Source organism: Protopterus annectens, chromosome 7.part0, assembly GCF_019279795.1.
Source record: "Protopterus annectens isolate FY-2018-M chromosome 7.part0, PAN1.0, whole genome shotgun sequence".
Lineage (NCBI taxonomy): Eukaryota > Metazoa > Chordata > Ceratodontiformes > Protopteridae > Protopterus > Protopterus annectens.
Genome location: NC_056739.1, coordinates 1,081,104,086 through 1,081,130,273, shown reverse-complemented (window position 1 = coordinate 1,081,130,273; position 26,188 = coordinate 1,081,104,086). Strand labels below are relative to the sequence as shown.

At 41.8% G+C, this 26,188-nt stretch overlaps 1 protein-coding gene across 1 annotated transcript in view; it reads right to left on the bottom strand.

Moving 5' to 3' along the window:
* Positions 1 to 26,188, bottom strand: part of IQGAP1 (IQ motif containing GTPase activating protein 1) — a 1,927,315-nt gene that overhangs the window by 1,515,081 nt on the left and 386,046 nt on the right. The window contains exon 6 of the mRNA XM_044076373.1: positions 16,835 to 16,902. Within this exon, the coding sequence (XP_043932308.1) occupies positions 16,835 to 16,902 (68 nt within the window). The remainder of the gene's footprint in view (positions 1 to 16,834; positions 16,903 to 26,188) is intronic.

Genomic DNA, 26,188 nt, shown 5'->3' with positions numbered 1-26,188 from the left:
ATGTGGGACTCTGCCTAACCTGGACTGGGATTTTATTCCAGAGTGAAGGGAGCCTCTGGGTTATGAATCTGTCCCTCCAGCATGTCCTATTTATTTCAGTGCTGAGGTTCAAGTCTCTCGAGCGTAGCTCGATGGGATTTGGATTTTCTGAGGTGCAGCATGTCCATTAATTCTGGGTTGGACATGGCTTTATACATCAGGCACAGATCGCCTCTGAGCAGGCGGTATGCCACTGAGTAGAGCTGGAGTTTCTTTAACCGGGCAGCATATGGCATCTGTTTGAGCCCTTTGATCCTCTTGGTGAGGTACTTTTGGGGTCTTTCCAGTTGCTGCAGGTGTCTGGTAAGGTACATCCCAAAAGGGGCATTGTACTCAATTATGGGCCTGATGAGGGATGAGTAAAGAGGCACGATGACCTCCCTGATCTAGATGTGAATCCCTTCATGATTAGGTGGGCTATATAAAATGTTTTTCTAACCACTTTGGCCACGTGGTTGTCAAATGAGAGATTGCTATCAACTTGGGTCCCCAGGTCCCTAATGACTTCTGCTGTACTTAATGGATTACCACCTATGTGGTAATTGTGGGCACTTTGTTTTTGCCAAAGGGGATGACTATACACTTTTTGGCGTTTAGCTTGAGGCCATGGCTCTGGCACCAGTTGTCTGTTTCTATGAGGCCCTTTTGGAGGATGCTTGTGTTGGCTGGAGAGTTGATTATGGCACCCAGTTTGCAGTCATCTGCGAACTTGGTCAGCCACAGTCCTTCTGTGTTGGCCTGTACCGCCGAGAAATATATACCAAACAAGAGAGGTCCCAGGACTGAGCCTTGTGGGACGCCACTTGTAACTGGTTTGGAGTCTGACATGGCTCCAGCAATTCTAACCATGTGGGTTCTGTCCTTGAGCCAGTTTGCAACCCATCTAGTGACATAGGGGTTTATATTTAAGCTGGTGAGCTTATCTATAATGCCCGAGTGGGGTATTGTATCGAAGGCTTTTGCAAGGTCCAGGTAGGCTGTGTGGACCACCTTCCCTCGTCAATGGCCTTGGTGACTGTTTCAAAGAAATCGACCAGGTTTAAGAGGCAGGATCTGCCCTTAAAGCCAAACTGGGTAGGATCCAGTGTCTGTAGGTCCCCAATATCTTTATTTATGAGGTCCATGATGATCCTTTCCATAGCTTTGCAGACCAAGCTAGTCAGGCTTATGGGGCAATAGTTTCCAGGATCCGTTGAGGCACCACCTTTGTGGAGAGGGACCACTGTTCACTCTTTGGGTACATATCCTGTAGTAAGGCTAAGATTGAACAGTAGTTTTATGTTTGGGTTTAGCTCTACTTGGAGTTCATGTAGGACGCAGCCGGGACACCATCTGGTCCCATTGATGCTGTGTTTTTGCTTTGGAGAGGCGGCTCTTACCTGAGCATCTGAGATGTCAGGGGCAGCACTCTGTTGGAATAGATATTTGCCCTTTGGTGGGGAGGGGAGAAGTTTGCACTGAACCTGTCAGCTAGGATGTTGGCAATGTCTGTGGGCTCGGTGTATTTTTGTCATTTTGGACTAATTCTGAGCATATCTGAGAATTCCCACCCAGGTTCCTAACATAACTAAAGAAAGCCTTGTGATTATCCTTAGTGTCCTGTGCAATTTTTCTCTCAAGCTGGCCTTAGACGATTTTATGAATGCCCGTAGTTTTTTGCTAATACTGATAAGAGATGCCTTCCCTTTTTGGGATTTTGCTCTATCATGTAGTAGCTTCCTCCTTCTATTGTATAGTTTGTTTATGGCTGGGGTCCACCAGACAGGACGTCTGCCTTTGGAGGATTGGGTCTTGGTTTTATTTGGGATTGCATGATCCATGCATTCCTGAAGGTGTTCATAGAATGCGTTTATAAAGGATTCTGCGGTCTGGGCCGTATTTTCCACAGGCCCGGGGGCTTTGAAGGATTCGCCTCGGTTTTGAGGCGTGTGAAATTTGCTTTAGAGAAGTTTTTCACTGTGGTTTTCTGGGCAGGGGGTGGGGTCGGGATGTGAATATCCAGTGAGATTAGTTTATGGTCTGATCTTACCAGTGAGGATACACTTCTGGTCTGGAGCATAGTGTCCCCATGTTGGTGATGATCAGGTCCAGTATGTTTTCCCCTCTTGTGGGAGTGGTAACAAGTTGTTCCATAGCATTTGAGTTTATAAATTCTAGGAACCTTTGGGCTAGGGCGTTGGAGCTAGAGTAATGCTCCCAGTCTATGTTTGGGTAGTTGAAGTCGCCCAATATAATGGTGTTTGGAGAGACCTTCATATTTTCCGGTATTCTCAGGAAGGCCAAGTGGGGTTCCTGTGTTTGGGAGGGTGGTCTGTAGCAGGCTATAAACTGGAAGGCAGTTTTACCCACAGTTAGTTGCACATGGACAGTCTCTGATGCTTCGTGCTGTGCCACCAACCTGGAGGTGTGGGTATCTTTGACGAATATTGAACTCCCCCTCCTTTTGTGGTTCGGTCCAAGTTTTGGGGCCGAAAAGCATGGTATGAGGTATAACCTGGTAGTGCTGGGGTGCTCTCGGAGCCTTGAACCAGGTTTCTGTTACTGCACAGATATCGATGTTCTCCATGCTAAGGAGAGTTTCGAGTGCATGCATCTTGAGGTTTAGACTTCTGGCGTTGAGTAGCATTACTCTTAGTTTCTTATCCCTTGTGATACCTATGGAGGTGGGTTTGTCTTTTGAGCCTTGCCTAAAAAGGCACTATGGGGTAGCAAGAGCCTTTGCCAATATCGGAAATCCCAGGGCTGACAGGTGCAAGCCGTCCCTAGCGAAGCATCGTGGCTTGTTGAGCATGTCATCCCAGGCTGACAGGCATTGGATCCCCTTTGAATGACACCAACACTTAAGCCAATTGTTGAAATTGATCATCTTGTCTTCATATTGTGGCATCATTCTTGGTGAGGGTAAGATGCTACTCAAGGTCAGGGTCATACCGGCCTGGGCTACATGCTCAGAGAGCTCCTCTATGTCTCTTTTCATGTAGTCCAGGGAGGTACGTCTCAGGTCATTCACACCAGCATGGACAATGACTGAGTCATATTTGTACTTGCCTTGGAGTGACCTGAGTGCTTGTGTTATGTGGCGGATCCTAGCGCCCGACAGGCAGCTCACCGTGACCCTCTCCTTGTTCAGCCTGGTGAGCGGGACGTCAGTGTGCCTGACAATAGAGTCACCTATTACAAGTGTATCAGGTGTGTTGTTTAGCCTTAAGGGCTGTGACTGTTCGGCACACTGGCTTTGTGAGTTGTGTTGCACGTGTTTTGTTTTGGGGTAGCGGTTGCTTGGGTGTCTGCTTTGGAGGTCTCTGCTGCTTAGGCAGATTTTTATTTAGAGCCTTCGGGTATGTTTTTGTGTGTTTATGTGTTTGGTTTGTTGTCGTGGTAGGTCTATGTGAGACTGGAATTGTAGTGTGTGTGGTTTCCTTCTCCTCCTGACTGGTTACGCCAGTACTGAGTTGAGAGAGCTTAGCCTCCAGTTTGGCTATATGGTTGCATCTCTCACATGTGTTGGAATTTGTTGGGAGGAGGAGAGGGTTGTCTGTGTACATGAGGCAGTTGTAACATTGCCTCAAGATTCCCAGATTCACCTGCTGGACCAGAGAGGAGATTGATAACTGACCTTTGGACATGCTAGAATAGTATTGGGAATTCCTTTATAATTGAAAAAAAAGTGCTAATGGGGAACAAGGTACTCAAGGGGAGTTTGTGAGGGTGTAGTGCTTTTAATTTTTTTAGAGCTGACTTATATAATTGCTTTAGTGAGCAAGTGCCAGGTAACTTAAATGCAATGTGTTACAGGTAACCTAAATTTGACAGCAATATGCCAAAGGCTCTTCCCTAGAATTCAAGTCCTCTTCAGAGGATTCCTGTTCTCTGGGCTTCTTAAGGGGAGTAGATGACCAAGGAGGAGCACGCACAAACTCCTTCAGGAGGCTTTAAGGCCATTAAGGCATTTATCAACTCCTAGGTAAAATCCTGCCATTCACAGTAGGGATTTTTAGTAGAGGGGAAATATGCTTGCTTTTATTTTGAGGCACATCTGCTCTAAAAGCCCCAAGAGGTTCAGACCCCTTGCCTACACTCCAACACAGTAGGAATCTCCTCCTGAACTAGGATTTGTGGTATCCCCTCTCAGTCCCTCAGAAATAATCAGCCGAGATTCCCCTCAACATCCAGAGCAGACATCTGCAAAGCCTCTGAGGACGTGCGAGAAGTCGGATCCATGCCGGCCTCCAAAATTATCAACAAGGAGAAGAGATGACTACATAGGGTCTTAGGGACACACACTTGGCAGACAGAACACAGAGTATGGTCGTGAGACACACCCAAACAAAACCATACACTGCTCATGACAATCTTTATGAGTAAACTCCCTCCCACCCTGACTTTTTCCCCATATGGATGACATGAAAATACAAAAAAAGTAAAAGTAAAATTAGATAAGAAGAAACTCCAACAAGCCACTTACCTGAAACAAGGCTCAGTAACCAGAAGAGCAGTATTCAGATGGACCATCAATGATGGCAGTTGGACTGGTGGTAAAGAAGTTCTGAGGTATGTATGTCCGTACATGATCTTTATGCCTTACACCTTCAGTGTGGATCATGCGTGTGACATATGTCTATATATTCCTAAGGCTTTGGTATACTGGCCAGACTTGGGTACTTTGGCATGGAATCCCTTATGTAAAAGAACAATGTAACAGTGATATGGAAAGACATCAATAAAGATGAGAGGGGATATATGAAGGTCGGATACAAGAATTAAGGTGGAAAGGTTCTTCCCTGACAAGCTGCGCATGAACAGAGGAACCAGGGAGGGGTGCAGTGTTTCCCCTTTGCTTGTTTACTTCCAAATTCAAAGAAATAAATGGTAACTGAGAAAATCAAACTATTTGCAGATGATATTTTGTATTTAATAAATTCAAAAACATTTTGGTGTTGTGGAACATAGACAAGTTGGAGTCTTTTGGGAAAATAAAATAAATTAAGATAAAACAAAGGTTGCAGTGGAGAACTATGCACCTACGTACAAAAGTGGATTAGTGATACCAATACTTACGGGGCAAACAGTAAGATGAAGTATTTAGGTGTACGGATTTAAAATTATTCTGTTATGGCACCTAAGGATACATGGAAAGCAACCAAATAGAACACAATGCAAAAACTGAGGAACTGAAAAGCTCTTAATTATGGATTCATAGGTAGGTACTAGGCTATTGGCCCTAGGGCCTATATAATCCTAGCCAAAAAGGTGCCCTGGCTTTCGCCACCCAAGAAAATTATTTTCCCTTGCCTCTGTCGAGCACAGCCACAGAAGTGATCCCTGGGGTGAATTTCCTATTTCCCATCCAATCATATAGGCTTCATAGGTAGGTACTAGGCTATTAGCCCTAAGGATAAGGATAATAAAGATACAAGCAGAGAAAAAATGCTTCTAAGAATCTTTAGTCTATATAACAGGTCAGGTGTCTCTATCAACCAGAGGGAAGTTGAGGATGACATTTAAAGAGAGTTGAATTAACTTATTTGTGAAAGGGGAAGATGATGAGAGTTAAGTAGGGCGAGTTGATACTTCATACAGAACAATATGTTTTAGGGTTACCTTACTTGAAGGTGTACGTTACAGATACACAGTTTAGGCTCCTACATAACTCAAGTATATGATTAAAAATCAAAGTGGAAAGGGATGATGATGAAATGGGGGAAGTTTGAAAGAGAGGGAGACTACATTTTGATTGCAAGTCCTTAAAGAAAATAATAACAACCACACACATTACTTTTTGACATTTGATTATTGGGAAAGTGCAAATGGGTACGTAACAATTTTTCAGTAGAGGCCCAGGGAGAAAAGTCTCCAAGGTATTACAAAAACATTTTAAGAACAAGAACTTTACCATTTTCAAAAATACAGAAACATCTGCAGTTTATATTTAATATGACTACATGGTTAAGAATAGATACAACTTGTATAACAATGATTTAATATCTAGAGACACTTTATCCAGTTTGTAAGAATTAAAGGTTAAGTTAGTACAATACAAACAAGAATTACAATATGAAGTGGGACAAAAAAAGCAGGGTTATAGCATATTCAGACAGAGAGTTGAGGGAGAGAAAGAAGAGGGAGTAAGGATGTGTTTGGTATCTAGAGGTACTTGTTCACATTTTAAAGTTTATCCTGGAGTTGACCAAGAACAGGGCCAGACTTTGTCTAGGAATTTTTTTTAAATGATTTTAAGGACTGGAGGGAGAGTACTGACCTGATGGGTACATATAATCAGTTCCTGGCCTTAGCAACACGGTAGGAGTACAGACCATACCCAGCACATTTGTGGACAGAGGTGCTTTAGGTCCTGAGATCTTAATGATCAAGAGGCAACACAGTTGTGTAGAATGGTATTCAGTGCCAGACAAACAGATGGATGCTAGACAATTTTATAGGTGACAAGAAGCTGTGTATGTTAGTTAATGATGCAGTTCTAACCAATTTAGACTTTTTAGTGCTATACAGTGGTAGGTTCTGAAAATGGTTATTTGTGCAAATTTAGCTACTGTATTGGAGTATTGTTCAATTTTTGCTTTTTCTGATGGCTTGAGGTCAGTACGGATGGCTGTGGCAGATCCAGACTATACTCAAAGCAGCAGAAAATATTTTAAGAAGTAAGCTAGCACAGGAATAGAGAAAGGAAACATTAGCAAATGAGATGTCTGCAAGCAGTGGGTATAAAAAAATAGGCAAGAATGGACTGGAATTTGCAGGATGAAATTAGCAAAGGAACAAGACACAGGGAGCAAATAACTCAGAAGGAAAGGTAAAAAGAGAGGGATGAGGCTAAGCAGAAGTTTGGATTGCAAGTTAAAAACTGCCTTCCTTATCACAGACTGACAAAGTACAGGCAAAGAGAAAGGGACAGGGAAGTACTAAGTTAAAGATCAGTTCTAGCAGATTCTGAGTCTAGAATAGAATATGTTTCTCTCTTCGGAAGGATGCTGCATAGAAAGGGTAGAAGGAGACGACAAATACATTTGTCTTTTGAGTGATTTTTTTAAAGGTCTCCAGACAAAGTATTATGGGAAGATCCACAGACCAGTCTATTATAAAAATATTCAGACATCCTCCCTCACCAAAACTTGATGAATACCTGCCTCAGCTTCAGAGATTATGATCCTAAGTTTTCAGCACTAGTCTGACGGATGGTCTGCCACGATATCCTTATTACTAGAGTCTTAGTGGCCTCATGAGGGATTGTGACATGGGGGGTATCTATGTTCGGCTACCAAATTAAAAAAATGCAAACTGCGAATGATTGAACAGAAAACAGTGAACTGCAAATGTAGCTAACACCTACAACTTTGGAAAAAAAACTTCAAATGGCCACAGTTAGCCAACATCACACACACAACCAACGTGGGGCGGGCTATGCCCACCCCCCCAACTATATATATATATATATATATATATACATATATATATACATATATGTATATATATATATATACATATATGTATATATATATATATATATATATGTATATATATATATATATATATATATATATATATATATATATATATATATATATATATATATATAAAATATGTTTGTGTGTATACATGCAGTGCAATGAAAAAGTATTTGCCCCTTCCTGATTTCTCACTGTTTTGCATGTTTGTCACACTTAAATGTTTCAGATCATCAAACACTAGACAAAGATAACCCAAGTAAACACAAAATGCAGTTTTTAAAGTGATGACTTTATTTAATAAGGGGAAAAAAAACTATCCAAACCTACATGGCCCTATGTGAAAAAGTAATTGTCCAGTAAACCTAATAAATGGCTGTGCCACCCTTAGCAGCAACAACTGCAATCCAGCGTTTGAGATAACTGGCAGTCTTTCACATCGCTGTTGAGGAATTGTGGCCCACTCTTCTTTGCAGAATTGTTTTAATTCAGCCATATTGGAGGATTTCCGAGGATGAACCACCTTTTTAAGGTCAAGCTACAGCATCTCAATTAGATTCAAGTCCGGACATTGACTAGGCCACTCCAAAACCTTCATTTTGTTTTTTTTTTTTTTTTTTAAGCCATTCAGAGGTGGACCTGCTGGTGTGTTTTGGATCATTGTCCTGCTGCAGAACCCAAGTGTGCTTCAGCTTGATGTCACGAACTGATGGACGGACATTCTCCTTCAGAGTTTTTTGGTAGAGAGCAGAATTCATGGTTCCATCAATCAGAGCAAGTCAACCAGGTCCAGAAGCAGCAAAGCAGTCCCAGACCATCACACTACCACTACCATGTTTGACTGCTGGCATGATGTTCTTTTTCTGAAATGCTGCGTTACTTTTACGCCACATGTAATGGAACGCACATCTTCCAAAAAGTTCAACTTTTGTTTAATCAGTCCACAGAATATTTTCCCAAAAGTCTTGAGGATCATCAAGATGTTTTTTGGCAAAAGTGAGACAAGCCTTTATGTTCTTTTTGGTCAGCAGTGGTTTTCGCCTTGGAACTCTGCCATGCATGCCATTTTTGCCCAGTCTCTTTCTTATGGTTGACTCATGAACACTGACCTTAACTGAGGCAAGTGAGGCCTGAAATTCTTCAGATGTTGTTCTGGGTGCTTTTGTGACCTCTTGGATGGGTCATTGCTGCGCTCTTGGGGTACTTTTTGTAGGCCGGCCACTCCTGGGAAGGTTCACCACTGTTCCATGTTTTCTCTATTTGTGGATAATGGCTCTCACCATGGTTCGCTAGAGTCCCAAAGCTTTAGAAATGGCTTTGTAACCTTTTCCAGACTGACAGATGTCAATTACTTTGTTTCTCATCTGTTCCGGAATTTCTTTAGATCGCGGCATTATGTCTTCCTTTTTGGGATCTTTTGGCCTACTTTACTTTGCCTGACAGGTTCTATTTAAGTGATCTCTTGATTCAACAGGTCTGGCAGTAATCAGGCCTGGGTGTGGCTAGTGAAATTGAACTCAACTTTCCCAAAAATGTGACTAACCACAGTTGCTTCATGATTTAACAAGGGGGAAGTTACTTTTTCATGTAGGGTCACGTAGGTTTGGATAGTTTTTTTTTTCCTTAATAAATAAAATCATCACTTAAAAACTGCATTTTGTGTGTTCTTGGGTTATCTGTGTCTAATATTTAAATTTGTTTGATGATCTGAAATATTCAAGTGTTGACAAACATGCAAAAAAATAAGAAAATCGGGAAGGGGGCAAATACTTTTTCATTGCAGTGTGTGTGTGTGTGTGCATGTGTGTGTGTACATATATATTATAAAGACCATGTCCGACATTGCACTACAGTGGGGAATAGGGCAATTATAAAAGGCTGGCCTTCACTTTCGTTATGCATCTCGTTACTTCCTGGTTGTTGGCCAACTACGGCCATTCAATTTTTTTTCAATTTGTCTTTGTTCGCTACATTTGCAGTTCGCCGTTTTACATTCGATAATTCTTGACTCACGTTTTTTAAAATACAGTAGCCCAATACAGATGCACCACAGGGAACAGGAGAATAGAAACTGAAGGTCTGAGGGCTGAAAAGGTAACTCAGTGAATATGTCATAATCAGACCATAATAAAGAGGATCAAAGTTTCCTTGGAAATCTCTCACATTTTTCTTTTTCATTTGAGAGGGCAGGTCCACAAAAAGTAAGTCCATTGCTAAACCTTTCAGGCACCTATTTTCAAGGACCATTTAAGCAACTTTTGCCTGCTCCTTAACGCTTTAGAAGTAGAAGTAAACAAAAGGCATATGTAACAGGAATTCCCATCCTGATGATCCCCTAAACAAAACACACAAAACGAATGGGAGGTCTTATAAGGGACTCTGTCTACCTCACACACATTTACTATTCCAAACAGACAAACAAATTTTAGAAAAAAAAACTTTCTTCCGAAAAAGGAAGTTTACCGAATAGGGACACTTACCACTCAAAATATAGCTGAAAAAGATTGCTGACACTAACATTGATGAGTTGAGCGTACATAAAGCAAAGTTCCGCGTTTTTGTATACCTATACATCCATCTTGTACCAGCATGTGCTGTGCTGTGTTGCTGTGGGCAGGTGCATAGTGTATGGAGGAGCCCAAAACTTTGCAGACTAGCCAAACGGATTCTTGGCAGGATACACCCCATATTGTTACTACTAGTGCAAACGTAAACAATGAAAAGCATCACTTCCCTCCATGGGTCCTGATAATATAGCAGACTGTCCAATAGTGTCTAAACATGCACTGACTGATCCCCTCAAACTAATTAACCTAGCTCTATCCACAGGAACAAAGGTGGCCCCCACCACAGACCCTGGAAACTACAGAACCATCAGCCTTACAAGTCTTATCTGTATCATCACCAACTTCACAAATCACAACATCAAAAATCTGATTAGAAATGACCTGCAGCAATTCAGCTTTGTGAAGAGTGGGTCATGCTTGCTAAATCTTGCACGCTTCTTTGGAAAGACAAACAGGTGATAGACATTAGGCACACTGTTCATGCAGAATATTTTAACATCATACTACATGATGGAATCACAAATAAGCTTATGGCATTAAAACATTGATCCCCATGTGGTAAGCTGGATAGCTAAATGTCTCAAGAACAGTACACGTCAGAGTTGCCGATGCCTCCTCGATGAGGAGATAACCGTAGTTATGCCCCCACATCCCCAAGATCTGTGTTAGGGCCTACACCTGTTCGCATTTACTTCTCTGACCTCAAGAGCGATAACACATTTCCGGTTATCCAGATTTGCTGATGACTGTAAGCTGGACCAACTGCATGGATAACAACCCACTGTCATGTCAATCAGTAGTTACATTCCTGGGCATGTGGACTGATAACTATCTTTGCTTTGATCATCTGGTGACTGTAATTAGGAAGTCTTTCTATACCTCCCAATTAATTGCCCAAGTCATCTCTTTTAAACCAAGGAAGTCATTGTTCTCTTACACTCTTCCCTGGTCAGACCAATTATAGAATATATTGCACCCTTTCATATGTACTTTACTAGACACATCAAAAGAACTTTAAAAAAAAAAAACAGATTCTTAAAAATGATCTCTGGCCCCAAAAATCTTTGCTACCAGGAGAGACTAGAGTCCTTGACACTGTACGCAGTATTGTACAGGCTTCTGAGAGGGGATTTGTGTGTTTATCACACCCCTCAGGGAGCTTGCTATCCTTGACGACCTTTTTCTCAAAAAGTCAAACAGTACAGATAGCACTAAAACAGGAAATCTCAACCTACATCAGGAAATAAAGACTAGATGGAAGGATAGGTTCTTCACCCAAGCACCTCTCTCTTTACCAGCTAGTCAAGCAATGTGATTCCCCGTCATTCTTCAAACATAGCTTGGACAACTGGATGGTTACCCTTAAACTTACTTTGAGACTTACAGGGCTTGACTTCTGTGAAAGGGATAGTACAGCTTCAGAGTATTGATTGGCAAAGTGCCCATGGCCTCTGTTCAAATTGCCTTGCATATCCTATCATCCTATAATTACTACTGGTTGCATATCAACCAGGTTTTAAGTACAAGTTACACTTCAACATAGAGACTCAGATATTTCTTCAAGTCTAACACTGTATAACGTGGAGATTGTTGTCAGGATGCTCACCAAACAAACCTGACACTGTGGATACTATCAGCCTCAAAGAGGTCATTACCAGATTGTCTTTTAGAAAAAAAAGGTATCAAATGGTATGTAAACTGTTTGTCACCATCAATTAACATATTTAAAAATGCATACTAAAGCACAAGCACACTTCTTTCAGGGAAAAGACACTTAAGACTAAAACACAGGCATATGAAGTTACCAGTGACAGTTAAGCTGCCTCAGTGCTGTCAGGTAATCCTATATGATCCTTGAAACACCAATTAGCATAAAAAAGTAATAACAAAGACAAACAATGACCCGTCAATAAAGTGAGAGAGACTTCTTCCTCAAAACAATAAGGTTTCTCGACTTAAGCTATTGAATCTTTTTTTATTTCTTAAAAACACTTTTTAACAGCCACAAACTTGGGTAAAAATGTTCTGGAAACAATTTGTAAAAAAAAAAAAAAATCTAATTAGCAAACTGGTAATTAAAGGCTTGTTTTTATTAGAAGCAGCCTCCCACACCCACAATCTATTATCCGTCCTCTTGTAAATGCAGACATAAAACGCTTATTTCAGTCAGAATAATTTCTACCTTTCCTGAAACTCCTTCACAAAAGCTCAATGTCCCGCTTCTTTTGCTACAGTCCCAAATACGTAAAAAGAGGTTATTTAATTTTTCCCATAACTCATGTTCTTCTCTAAGGCCACTTATGCCTACAGAACGACCTTTGCTGCATTCTTCTGGCCTTTCTGCACAGACTCTCCCAAATGCATACAAATTCCATTCTCATACAATCCTTCTTCTCCCCTCACTGCCCACCTACCACTATGTTTAACCAGGTTAAATGTCTGCTTTAACTATACAGCAAAAAACCCTCGTCTAGTTCCAGACTTCTAACAGTATAAAATGAGACAGTGTGCAGACACACAAACCCTCTCTCTCTTTCTGCAGAATACACAGGCTGCACTGGATGTCATTTTCTTTATCACAGAATTCGCCCTAAAACTTGCTGGGCAGCTGCATTACAGAATTATTTCACAAAACTGCTCTTCAACTGAGGTTCTTGGTTATCAAAATTTTTCTGACATATAGATAAGCCAAAACATCTCTTAGTAGGTGTCCTGCTGTGTAGTATGCAGCATGTTCGTGTGTGGTTAAGTCACAAAACAGTACATTGTACTCTCTTACTGCATGTACAAATAAGACTTGGGAGTTCTGATTGTCCAAACAACTTTTTATGCATTGTCATCCTTACACTTTTCAGTAACACTTCAGGGATCAGATCATTACACTGGCGCTTGATGCCTGTTGTCCCCAGTCTCACTTTAACCTGACATGAATTTCACATTAGCGAGGACTACAGTGTTTCACCTCCACCCAAGGGTTCTTGACTTGCTCTTAAATCAGATTTTATGCAAAACTCTATCAGAAACCTGCCACAGATGAAGGCACTTCTCAGCTCACTGCTAAAACTGGCTGCCATGAAAACATTTACCTTCATCCCCTTACATGCTGTGGATCTCAAGTCTCCATCACAGGAAGACCAAAGTTACTGCCTCTCTGTCCACTAATTTTACTCCTATAATTACCATTAATTTTTTTTCTGCATATGGTGCTGGTCCAATGACCTGCTGCCCCCCCCCCCCCCCCCAAAAAAAAAAAAAACCCTCATATAGTCTCATTCTCTTCCTTGCCATGGTCTACTAAAGTAGACTTCATGTTATCCAGAGAACACATTGTCACTCATTCATCTAGTCTGTACTTTCTCACCTTTCTATATACAACCCTGAGTCCAGCTATACCTCTCATTACCATAAACTTGTACTACATTCATACTCCCTGGGAATCACCCCCCCCCCCCCCCGCAATCAAAATAATTCAGAATCATGTTGAATTTAAAGCTAGGCTTTACCCTGTTTACTCTCCACTTTAGACAAGCAACTATAATCTGCAGTACAACTACTTTGGTTACTCCTTTATGATCAACTTGATTACTTTCTGTAACCAATACATTGCAGAATAAAAGCTGGAGACTTTTCTTCAGGGTTCCTCTTGCATTTCTAGAGGTTCTTTCTATCCTACACTTACTGTATTTGAGATCTCTGCTTCTTAAGGTGCATCAGCTTATACATTCACATCACTTACACTGTGGAGCTATGTACTAACTGCATAAAGTCAGTCTTTTAATCACTGTTAGCTACATATTACATAGGAGTAAGACAGTTCCATAAAGTAAGACTACTGTCGTCCTAAGTACATGGAATCTTTGCTTATTAAGCTTTAGTTTAATAACAATACTGTGCGATCGTCAAATTTACTGTTACAGTTCTGATGCTGGCAATGGATATTTCACATGTGATGTCTATTAATTTACATACTGTCCAAATCTTGTTTTTTTAATATATAATGATAGGCTGTTTGTCTGTTAAATATGCAGAGATAAATCAATGCTAGTGAACTGAAAAGATATTCAGTTTCCTACTTATGCCATGGCTTCAGCACTCTACCCTCATTTATTCTGTCCTCTGTAAAACCAACTCCAAAACCAAAGCCACATACTGCTTGGCCATATTCTTACATCAGCAAATTATGTACAACTTCAGCCACCGCCAGTGTACAGGAATGAACGGCCAGTCAGAAAGAATAAAAGTGAACTGCTGATGTCAATTCCTCCATTTAGGGGAAGTGAGGTGGTCTGGTTCACTGCAATGCCAGCAACCATTATGCAGGGATGCCACATGCAGCACTAACTACCAAAGGTGTGTGCTTGGTTACTATTAGGTAATTGGTGGCAGGAACACATCTGTAAAACAGTGAAAATGCAAGAAAAAGAGATACTGCAGGTTACTACTATGACATGACTGCATTGTTAGAGGTAGGCTATAATCAAAAGAAAATCCTGCCCTTACCAGTATAGTCAGCTGGCACAGCTAGGACTACAGTGTAGCTCCCTGGCTTAAGAACATTACGGGTCTACCCTTAAACACAAACCTTCAGGCTGCTGGGAAGGCCAGCACTGTGAAGTAGAAAGGATGTGGTAGCACATAGGGAATGTCTAGAAGTTAGTGTAGAAGACTAAAGCTATGAGCTACTAATAAGCTGATACTTGCAGTCTGGAAGCTGAAGTAGTCAGACCCTAACTGGGCAACTCTGAGCAAGCCACATAAGGTAGCGACACCCTTCAGTGGTCACCCAAAAAGCATGCCTAGTAACCACTTATGAACCTACCAACACCACTCTTCATGGCTGCTGGATAATGGTCAAAATTTCACTGTGCTATCACCCCTGACACCCATCCATCCAAAAGTGAGTTATCATGAGGCTAACTACCACAAGAAAGAGGATCCTGTCCCCCCACAGGGCGATGTGAGATGCAAATGGCTGCATTGAACTGGGGAGAAATAATGGCTGAATGGATGACTGTGGCTTGAAGTCAGAAGGCACAAGGGTCAAAAGCACACAGAAAAAGACTGATGAAGTTTACTTATTGTAGTGAACAGGATTTGCCCAGTGTCAAGTTCGAAACCTGTTCTTGCATTACTTCCCTTGCTTTGCTTCCAACACACCTCGCCATCCTTGGAAGTAGACATGCAAAGGCTACGTTTAACAGGTAGAATTGGGCTGCTGTCAGAGTCTACACCCAGTGTGAGTTGCTTTGCTGTCCACGATAGTCTTTGCACAGCCTTTCTGTCTGGGGGAAGGGGGCAGGGGAAAAGAAGAAGAGTTGACTAAAGCCACTCATTTCCACTCTCACCCTTTCTACCTATTTGGCAATATGACTACCTATAAAAATGTCAGTGTCACATCTGTACACCTCATTCCTTCCTTAATTGCCAGTGAAGAAGCATTACATTTACAAAAAAAACTCTTGTACTGTCAAGTTACAAAAAATAAATACATACTCTTGTACTGTCAGTAAAAGTTTGATACAGGGACAGATTACACATTCTATCCCTCAATACAAATTCAGAACTACTTATAAAAGATTAGAGAGATTCCAAAGAGAAGTTACAATGGGCATAAAGGTAAACAAACCAAAAAAAAAATCAAATACAGAAGCAAACAATATACATTACAAACTAAGACTGCCATGAAATTTAAAGGTTTGCCTAATTTCATAAATTAACCATTTTAAACCCATATGGAGAAAATCATTTCTGGGATGCTTACTTAAAAACAAGGCAAAATCTACTAGACTTTAGCACAATGGGCTACTGTATACCTTATCAGAACTACCAGAGCTACCATTTAGATAAGAGTAATGGCAGTCAGTCATCTGCCATGCTTACAGCTAATGGCACTAGCTGTGCTTGCAGCTCTGCCTTCGATCTGATGTCCTGTCAATTACAAAAATGCATTTCAGTCCTCACAAACTTGATAAAAAAATTCCACTTACAATATGCCACAATTCTGCGCAAAGTACAATGCTGTGACAAAATCCTTACCTCAGGAAAGACGACTCTGAACATTATACCAGACCTCAATAATATCCAATAGTCTGTGGTACAGTCACAAAGGAAATCTATACTGTACAATACCTAACAACCATACTTACAGAATAGAGTGATCATAACTAGCTGCATCTAGTACCTTCCCGTCGTCACTAGTGCTACACTATAAGTCATCCCGACTATTATCTGCCAACCAGGGCAGGAACAATCTCCCCCGAGAACAGTGCAGTACATCTGTGTACCCTAATTCACTGTGGCTCAAGCAGAGTTTTGACATGACAGACATGGAAGTAGATGAACACAAACATTTTCCAGCTTATATTCCTGCTCTAATCAGAATCACCATAAGTGTTCCATCTTCTTAATGGAGGTCACTCAGAAGTGCTACGTTTACTTTTCAACAGGAATACCTAGTGTGCCAAACCAAAGCCCAGCCATGCCTCCAGTGCAGCAGATATTTGGGAGAGGGGTGTAAACATAGTCAAGAGTGCATATATATGTGTTCATTCAATGCTTTCTTCACTCCCAGCCTCACCAGAATTCTGGTGACAAAATTCACTTCTGTCCCTTGGTTTAGATACTGCTGTGGGCAACCTAACCTGTATGGCTCCCTTAAAGTTTATATTTTACCAAACAACAAAACAGTATGCCCTTCACATCAACATTTGTTCATTGAATGGCAGTTTCTTCTTTGCACACATTTATTAATTTTATTTTTATTACCTGTAAAATCAACCTTTCCATAAAGATCTTGAATCTGAGGAGCAAGTCCAAGCTTAAACAGGTACAAGCTGAAAAACACAAACACAACTAATATTAGAAACAGTGTGTATGCCAACAATGGCACTTTCAGCAAATAAGGACATTAAACACCCAGCTAGTCTGCCCACATTAGTACGATTCCTTTGTGGCTGCACATGACAAACTATGATCATCTCCTCTACCTCACTACACAAATCACCTCCACCTGTCTTATGTCTTGACACTTAAGATGGAAGGCTGTTTCAGATGTACACCAACCTCGAATTAAAAGTCTCCAAGTTATTCTCAGTATCTTAAACTTTGTCTGCATCCCCATATTATAAAAATATACTATAATTAACAAATAGTTTACATTTTGCACAAGTATCATAGTCACAGTTACAACAAAAGAAAATGCTGTGCAACATTTTGAACATCTATGGCATCAGCCTTTCAGGACTATGAAGGTGTTACCAAAATGTAAACAGAACTGTAGGTGATGCATTACTTACTATTAGCTACCATGTCACAGAAAGGAACTTTAACAAAACTTGAGACACCTGTCCTGATCGCTAGAGTTAAACCTGTATAACTCTTTCAGCAGATACTGATGGTATTATCAGTGATGACGAACCTTTTGGGCTCAGTGTAACAAAAATTTGGAAAATGCCTATCTTGACTCTGCTGACATGTCACCCCCCCCCCCCACCCACCCAAAGAGAAAAAAGAAGTTATGTTCTTACCATAACGTTCCATCCGAGTTGTTCATCTTCATTCATTCATTACTGATGGGCCGTCCTCAGAACTGAGTCGGCCTTATGACAAGCTTGTGCCAGCCAAAAAAACTCTCAAGCTAAACTTTTACCCACAGTGCCCTTCTCCCTGTTACCTCAGATAGAGTTTGCCTGTGATAAGGAAAACAGAGGCTTTTTCTGAGCAGAAACCCTAATGCAGGATTAAGACCCAATCCGATCCTCCAGGAGGCTCTGGAGGGGGAAGGTGGGTGGGATGTAATGAATGAAGATTAACAACACAGATGGATCATTATGGTAAGAACATAACTTCTTTATCTGATGATGTTAATCTTCATTCACTCCTTACTGATGGGATAGAGTCCCTAGCTACATTACGTCCTGGGAGGCCCTTATGGAAGAATATTCCTGAGTACCACTGAACCAAAGGATGCTCTTCCCCAGGAGACCAGATCCAATTTTAATGAGTAATAAAGGTATAAGGGGTAGACCAGGTTGCAGCTACACAGATATCATCCATTGAAGCCTTGAGTGAAAAGCAACAGAAGTCGCCATTGATCTGGAGTGTGCTTTGACCTTGCTCGGTATAAAACTTACTATGTTGGTAGACAAAGGATATACAGTTTCTCAACCACTTCAATAAGATCACTTTAGAAACAGGGTCTCTCAATTTAGGGCCTGAAAAGGAAACAACTAGTCCGATTTACGTACTGATTTTATTCTGTGCTGATAAAATCGTAATTGTATATGTACATCTAGCAAATGAAGGCAGTATTCCCCTTTATTTGAGTAGTTAGGAAAAAAGACAGGTAGGTCAATTGTCTGGTTAACTATCAATTCTGAAATAACTCTTGGTAGGAAGGAGGGGTTAGTCCGGAGTGATACTCTATCCCTATGAAAGACCCTGTAAGGGCACTTGATGCACAGGGCCTGAAGCTTGGATATGCGTCTTGCTGAAGTGATGGCTACTAAAAATAGTGATTTCCAGGATAAGAACTTTATATAGCAAGTGTTTGCAGGTTTGAAAAGTGGTCATGTCAGGGACTGCAATACTAGTGTTAAACTCCAAGGGTCAATCGGTTCTTTGAAGGGTGGTCTGATGTGCAAGACCCCTTTTAAAAAGGGGTTACAGAAATGATGGGAAATTAAGGCGGAGTCTTGGAATCCATTATGGAAGTTTGAAATGGCAGCTAAATGGACTCGAATGGTGGAGGCTGCCACTCCTGACTGGAGAAGACCTGACAATTAATCCAAGACCACACTAATAGGAGCTGAAGAACAAGGGTCCAGTTTTCTTTGTTGGGACCAAATAAGGAATCTCTTCCACTTGCTGAGACAGATTTTCCTGGTGGATGGTTTATGTGAAGCCAGAAGGATATGACGTACTGGGAAGGTAAGGTTACTCTGCCTGGAGATTACAGGAAGTGGTGAAACCAAGCTGTCATTTTGAGACTGGGAAGGCTGGGGTGTGTCAACCCTTGCGGATGAGAGATCAATTCCAGAGCTGGATCCAGGATCCAGAATCCATGGTTGCTGTACTAAGTGAGGCCAAAGGAAGGGAAACCAAATTTGTCGTGGCGGGTAAGGAGCAATGAGGATTACTTTGCTTCTCAGATGAAGGGCTTTCTTTAGAAATAGGGGAATCAGGGGGAAGGGAGGGAAGGCATATAGAAGTCCTGTGGGCCAATCGTGTATCACAACATCCCTCAGGGATTCCCCCTCACGGGGGATTAGGGCAAAGTAGCTGCTGCATTTGTGACTTGCCGGGGAGGCAAAAAGATTGCAGCAGGGATGGCCACAGTGGCTGAAGATCTTTGCAGCCACGACTGGATTGAGGGACCACTCATGAAGCAGTAGGATACATCTGCTCAGCTTGTCTGCAATCACGTTGGAAATCCCAAGAATATGCATTGCTATCAGAAAGCAGTCAGAAGCTATCACCCATTGCCGAATTCTCATGGCCTCTCAACATAACGGATAGGACTTGGTTCCTCCTTGCTTGTTGATGTACCAGACTACTGACATATTGTTGGACTGTATAGCAATTTTCTTCAACAGAAGGACAGACTGAAATGCTTGCAACGCCAGAAGCACTGCCCTCAGTTCTAGGGCACTGATATGCAGATTGGCTTCTATGTCTGACCAAGTGCCTTGGACCGTCTTCCCTTGGAAAAGCCCCCACCCTATCAGGGAAGTGTCCGTGGTCACTGTGGCCCTGGGTTGAGGTGGGAAGAAAGGATGACTCCATAACTCGTCTGGCTTTATCCACCACATTAAATCTTGTTTGCATTGGTGTGTTATAGGGATTTGAACGGAGATAGGATGATGCAAGGGATACCCACTGCATCAGTAGAAGCCACTGGAGAAGTCGCATGTGTAGTCTTGCTAAAGGAACTTTTGTAATTGACGCTGTCATCGACCCCAGGAGAAGAACCGCCCAAGCTGAGACTGGGTTATGACAGAGCATCACCTGGAGTTGGGATCTTACCCTTTGCAGTCTGTGACCTGGGAGAGAGACCAGACAAGCACACATACTGAAAGTTGCTCCTATAAATTCCAAGTTTAGGTTGCATTTTCCCCAATTTATCGAGATTTCTAGAAATTCTGCCAGTGTGAGAGTGTAGCTTAGAGCCATCTCCAGTAGACGCTTGGTGGTGGCAGTGAGGAGCCAATCATCTAAATATGGAAATATCCAGAATCCATGAAGTCTCAAGTGAGCTGTTACCACTGCCATGCATTTGGTGAACACTACGGGGGTTGTAGAGAGTCCGAAGGGCAGTGCACGGAATTGGTAGTGAACGGCTCCTAGCTGAAAGTGAAGGAATCTTCTGGACCGTTTGCCCATTTGTATGTGGTAATATGCATCCTGAAGATCTACTTGAGCACATCCAATCGTCTTTTCTCCAGAAACTGAAGAATAGCCTGAACCATGACCATCCAGAACTTTTCATGTTTGAAAAATTTGTTTAGGATGCTGAGATCCAGAATTGGTCTCCAGTCCCCTGTCTTTTTTGGCACTAAAAAGAGTCTTGAGTAGAATCCAGATCCTATTTGGTCTGGTGGGACTGTCCGTATGACTCTTCTGAAACAGCTTTCTTATCACCAGAGCTGCTGCTTCCCTTTGACTGGGTGGAACGTCAGGAATTTGTCTTGATGACCTTGGGTAAACGCTGAATGGTATGTGGTAACTTCTGGCTATGGTCTTCTGCACTGAAGAATCTGTGGTTATCATTTGCCAGGCAGAGTGGTGCAGAGAGAAACGTCCCCAGACTGCTTCCAGAGGAAAGCAATCATGCCGCTCTTCAGGTGCACTGGTAGAGCTGCTCAGAGAAAGAATCTCTGAACCCCTGGTTAGGCAGATCCCCTCTGCCTCTGTAGGGAAGTCTTCTAGACGAGTTACCCCCTCTGCCCTGGGGAGTAAACTCGCCACGTGTCATGGAAAGGACGCCGAGATTTCTTGTGTCACCCTCTTTCCACTCCTCCGATTCCTAGAGTAGGGTCGTTGAGGGGTGGAAAAATGTACACCCACGGCAGACAAAGTCTTGCCATCCTTTTCACACCTGGCCAACATGCGATTCACTTTTGGGCCCAAAAGAGAAGAAGCTTCCACTAGAGCGTTAAGAAAGGAAAACTTAAAAGGGTCCACAAAGTCGCAAAGGCTCATTCAGGTGCAACGTCTCATGACAACGCCTGAAACCGTCACTCAAGCAGCTCCTTCAGTAGCATGAAAACGCAGCCGCATGAAGGAGTTGGATATGGAGTCCAGGGTTGCAACCTGCAAGGCAACTTTGTCATGTACCTCTTCAGAAACTGCTCCTGTTAAGGTTTCAGAAATTTCCAAGACTAGTTCTGTCTGAAGCCTAATGAAGTGTGCCAAATAGTTTAAAGACCTAATGGCAAAGGTCGATGAGGCAAATACTCGCGTCCCTAACCTGTCCACCGCCAGAGACTCTCTGTTTGGGGGTGGACAGTCTGTCTCTCCTCAGCGAGCTTCTTCCTAGTGGCTGCCGCCATCACCATAGCATCTACAGGGAGGCCCTTGGACCAGTGTGGGTTTTGCTTGGGAGGGGATAAAATGTTGTCTGGCCTCCATCAGACTGGTTCAACAGCATCAGGAATCTTCCATCTGTGCTGGATGACTAGCTGAATTAGATCATCTGCAGGCAGGGTCACCCACACAGTAGAGGGTCGAGCACGAAAAGCCTGCAAGAATACGGACTCCTCAGACGAGGGGTTGGTGGATTTCCAGTCCGTCTCCAAATGACACAATCAGTGGACAACCATGGGGACCCTCCCCTTCATCATAGTCCACATCTTTGGTGAGGGACTCCTCAGGGGAGTCCACATGCTTCCTCTTGTGTGGTACCTATTCAGTGGGGGATTCTGAAGAAGACTCTGAAGAGGGGGTACCTTGCGGTAGGGTATCTTGAGGCTCTTGCGCTCGAAGTCATGAAGCGATGGCTTGTGTCAGCTGTGGCTTAAAGGGAGAACCTAACTAGTATTCCAACGCCGAGGGTTTGCCTGCAGAGGCAAGGGCTCTCTCCATCGCTTGGAAAGCTGGCTCACCTGAAGAGGAATGGGAGCCAGAACCGAGAAGGACAACCTCGGAACTGGGGTCACACCCCATTCCGATGGGCCCGAACAAGGTACGGTCAGAACTCCCAGAACTGTAGCAGATGGCGCTGTACTAGGGGGTCACTGTGCCCACAGTGCAGTCATGATCCCGAGAATGGCCCGGCTCAGAGTGAGCCAAAGACCAAAAGGGTTGGCTCTGGAACCATGGTAATGTCCACCAGTGGAACCAAAGAAATGGGTACCAAAACTGGAGTCTGTGTCGAGGACTTTGATGCCTGCATGGAGGTCAAAGGAGGAGAATATGTTGGAGTCTGTGGAGACGGACTCCCAACTCCAAATGGGAGGGGAGCTGTAGAAGGTGTAGTAATCCCTCTAACTTTCAGCAGCTGGTCCACAAGACGCAAACATCCAGTTCAGAGAGGCTCCTGGTTGATCATGTCGATATCCCTGATGGGAGTCAGGCCGTTCTAAAAAAGGGCTAAACTGCTGCCCAAAGAAAGGATCCACCGTGGGTGAGTATTGGGTCCGAGCAGAATGGTCTATCAGCACCAAGGTCTCAACACTAGAGACATGTATGTGGAAAGTGTCTGGAGCCTGAGAGACTAAGGTCGGTACTGGAACAGATGGAACAGATACTGGAGGCAGGCTTGGTGCCATAGACATGGTCGGTGCCGTGGTCGGTTTCTGGGTCACAATTAGCGAAGACGACACCAAAGTGGAGATAATCAATTTAGGTAACGTTGGTGCCATAGACAATGTCAGTGCCGTGGCTGGTGCCGAAGTCTCAATTTTTGAAGATGGCACTGAAGTCAGTACCAAAGACGGTGCCATTGATGCCAGCTTGGGCCCTGGGGCCGAAGAAGTCAATTTAGATATTTTTTGTCATGGTTCCTGCTTCTCCTCACCAGAGGGTGAGGAAGGAACCAAATGAGTTCTCTTTTTGTGCTCTTTACTAGGAGGGGGTGAGACCTCCAACACACAAATAACATCTGACAAGGGTGTTTTGAGAAGGCCCTTCAAAATTAACTTATTCTCTCTCTCTTTAAGGGTTCGAGAGCTGAACCCTTTACAAATAATACATGGAAGCTGAACTGAGAGATGAGGGACACCCAGACAATACACACAGGACATGTGGGTGCCAGAATTTGGAATTTTGTGACCACACTGGTCACCTTACTTAAAACCTGATGTTCCTTTTTTCTCCGACACGGCGGACAAGATCAACTACTACTACGATAAACTCTAAAAGAATGATAGATGAAAGTTTTTTTTTTTTTAAAAGAAAGGAAAGGGAATACCAACAATGGTATCAAAAATACCTCAAAGGGTAAGGGAGAAAGGGCCTGTACTAACAATGGTACTTAAAGATTACCTAGTAGGTAATGGAGACGGTATTGGAAAAAACATTAAGAAGGTGGGTAAATATTAACAATTAACTAAAGAAGTACATTAAAGGAATAAAACAAGGAAATTAAGAAAAATGATTTTTGATGAAAAAATCTGAAGTACTTAGCTGAGAGCTGGCTTGACACGTCTTTATAGCTATGCAGCAAACAAGATCTGGGGTAACAAGGAAAAGGGCACTGTGGGTAAAAGCTTAGCTCAAGAGTTTTTTTGGCTGGCACAAGCTTGTTATAAGGCCGACTTGGTTCCAGTGGAAGGAACAAACACCCATCAGTAAAGAATTAATGAAGATTAACATCAGATCAATTCTCTACATATTCATTCATTAAAAAATACAGCCCAATTGTGTGCCGCTATGTTTTATAAAAGTAAAAGAAAAAGCAGTGAATTAAAATAGAGAAAAGGATATGCACACTGATAATTGGGCTTAAAAGAGTGCACCAAAAAATTACCCTACTTTTAATAGTAATTTTGAACTGAACTGAAAAAAACATGGAACACATTCCATTTGATTTGATTAACATCAATTAATGCCTTTTTTGTTGTGGAGTTTTAATACAAAAGTGCAGGGTCACATATTTCTTTTATTTTTGTTAATTCAGTTTCTTTGGTAACTCTGGTGTTGAACGCTGGTGTCTCACCCAAAATGTGGTGGCGCGTCATAGGTTCGATACCACTGTGTTAAATTAAGGAATTCATACAAAAGGGGAGCCTTATGCCCTCATAAAGGATGCTGAACAGACTGCTAATAACATGCATGTGCAGCAGGTCTAGAAGCACAAAAAGAACTTAATGCACCGATGAATAATGCAGACCTACAGCTCCTCAGCATGAGTGCAGTGGCAAAATGAAACAAAGGATGAAAGCCTACAACTTTTCATTAGCACTTTCTGCAATTCAGAGTGAAAGTTTTTCCGACAGTGCACTGATGTGAAGAATAAAATACTAAGAGGACTACTTAAGGTTGGTGCAATTTAGAACACATAGGCCAAAAAATGTCGGGCTACTTTTGAAGGCTGTAAGGCCAAAGGACCAAGACTGCTTTATGTTTTAACATGAAGTTAATTTTAATAGCACACTACTTCCTAACTTATTTTTCTAATGCACCTGTCATAACACTTAAATTGGCTGCAATAAATATCTCCTTAAGACCTTTAAAACTTGCAGCCAAAAACATTAAAAGAAAAAACAAGGTACAATGTACTACAATAATCACCATTAAATATTGAAAATCATGCATGGTTAATTTTTAAAAGAATATTTTCTGAACTCCATCAGAAACTGAATGAAACTGCCACCTTAACCAGCAAGAATGCTGCTTAGTATTCACACAATTTTGATACTTGGAATTGAATGGCCATGACTTTGAAAATGTGGATTTTTTAAGTCTTCTGGGGTGAAGGGGATGCACTCCTATACAACTGTTTCCCTCCCACACATCACATACTTCTAAATATACTTTTCTCAAGGTTGATGGGCACCGGGAAAAGAGGAAATCACAAACCCCAATTTTATGTTCCTTTCCACTCTGAAACATCAAAATTACAACCGACTTCCACCCATGTAGACATCTGTGATGGTGAAACCTTGGTTTGCATGGCTGTAAAGACATTTAAAATACCCCACAATGGGTGTGCTACGTACATACACCCCTGAAGCCCATCTACAGCAGACTTACTGTTTTTGATTCTGTAACTCTGTCAAAGACAAAAAAAAAAATCAATAACCAAGGCAGCACAAAGATAGATGCAGGACAAACTATCCTACCAGGAGTAATAAACTGTTACACTCACTCACACTATGCATGCACCAAACATGCATTTCATGGTTTGTAAGTCAAAACCAGGACAAATATTACAGTTAAATTAAGCATGCAAATGTAATTCAAAACTGACCGTCTCCAATTAACAAAACTTCAAAGCAAACAAAGCAAACTGTGGATAAAATCCTGGATGAACAAATTACAGCTGCACTAAGACAGCAGCCTTTATAAAAGATAACTGTTAAATCAGAGCACAGTATTAATACTTCCAGCAGGCTCCTGTTTGAGTACTCAGTGTCACACAGGAATGGAAAGTGTTTTTGCTTAACTGCTAAAATATTACAAGCCTTTATGAAGTACTCATTCTCTCTGCTAAGCACAGACTTAAGTGTACGAAGCACTTGAGAAAGGTGTGAAGTACTCTAGCTGTGAAACAAATCATTCATTCCATTACCCAATATTTTGTTTCAAGGATTAAAAATTACTGAAGTGCAGCACCACTCAAGAAAGCAGTCAGGCTGTTTGCTTTCTCTCTCCAGGTTCAAAAATTCAAAAGGATACCTGAAGTTGAGAATTCTCTTTACAGATTAATGCTAGTAAGGTTTGATGGTCTGACCTATTCTGCACTATTAACACATCAGTAGTTAGCAATGGATTGGATCCCCAATCATTTTTTTGGCTTGCGTACATTATTAGATAATTTAACACATTCTCATATGTGTGTGTGTATATATGTGTGTATATATATATATATATATATATATATATATATATATATATATATATATATATATATACATATATATATATATATATATATGTGTGTGTGTGTGTGTGTGTGTG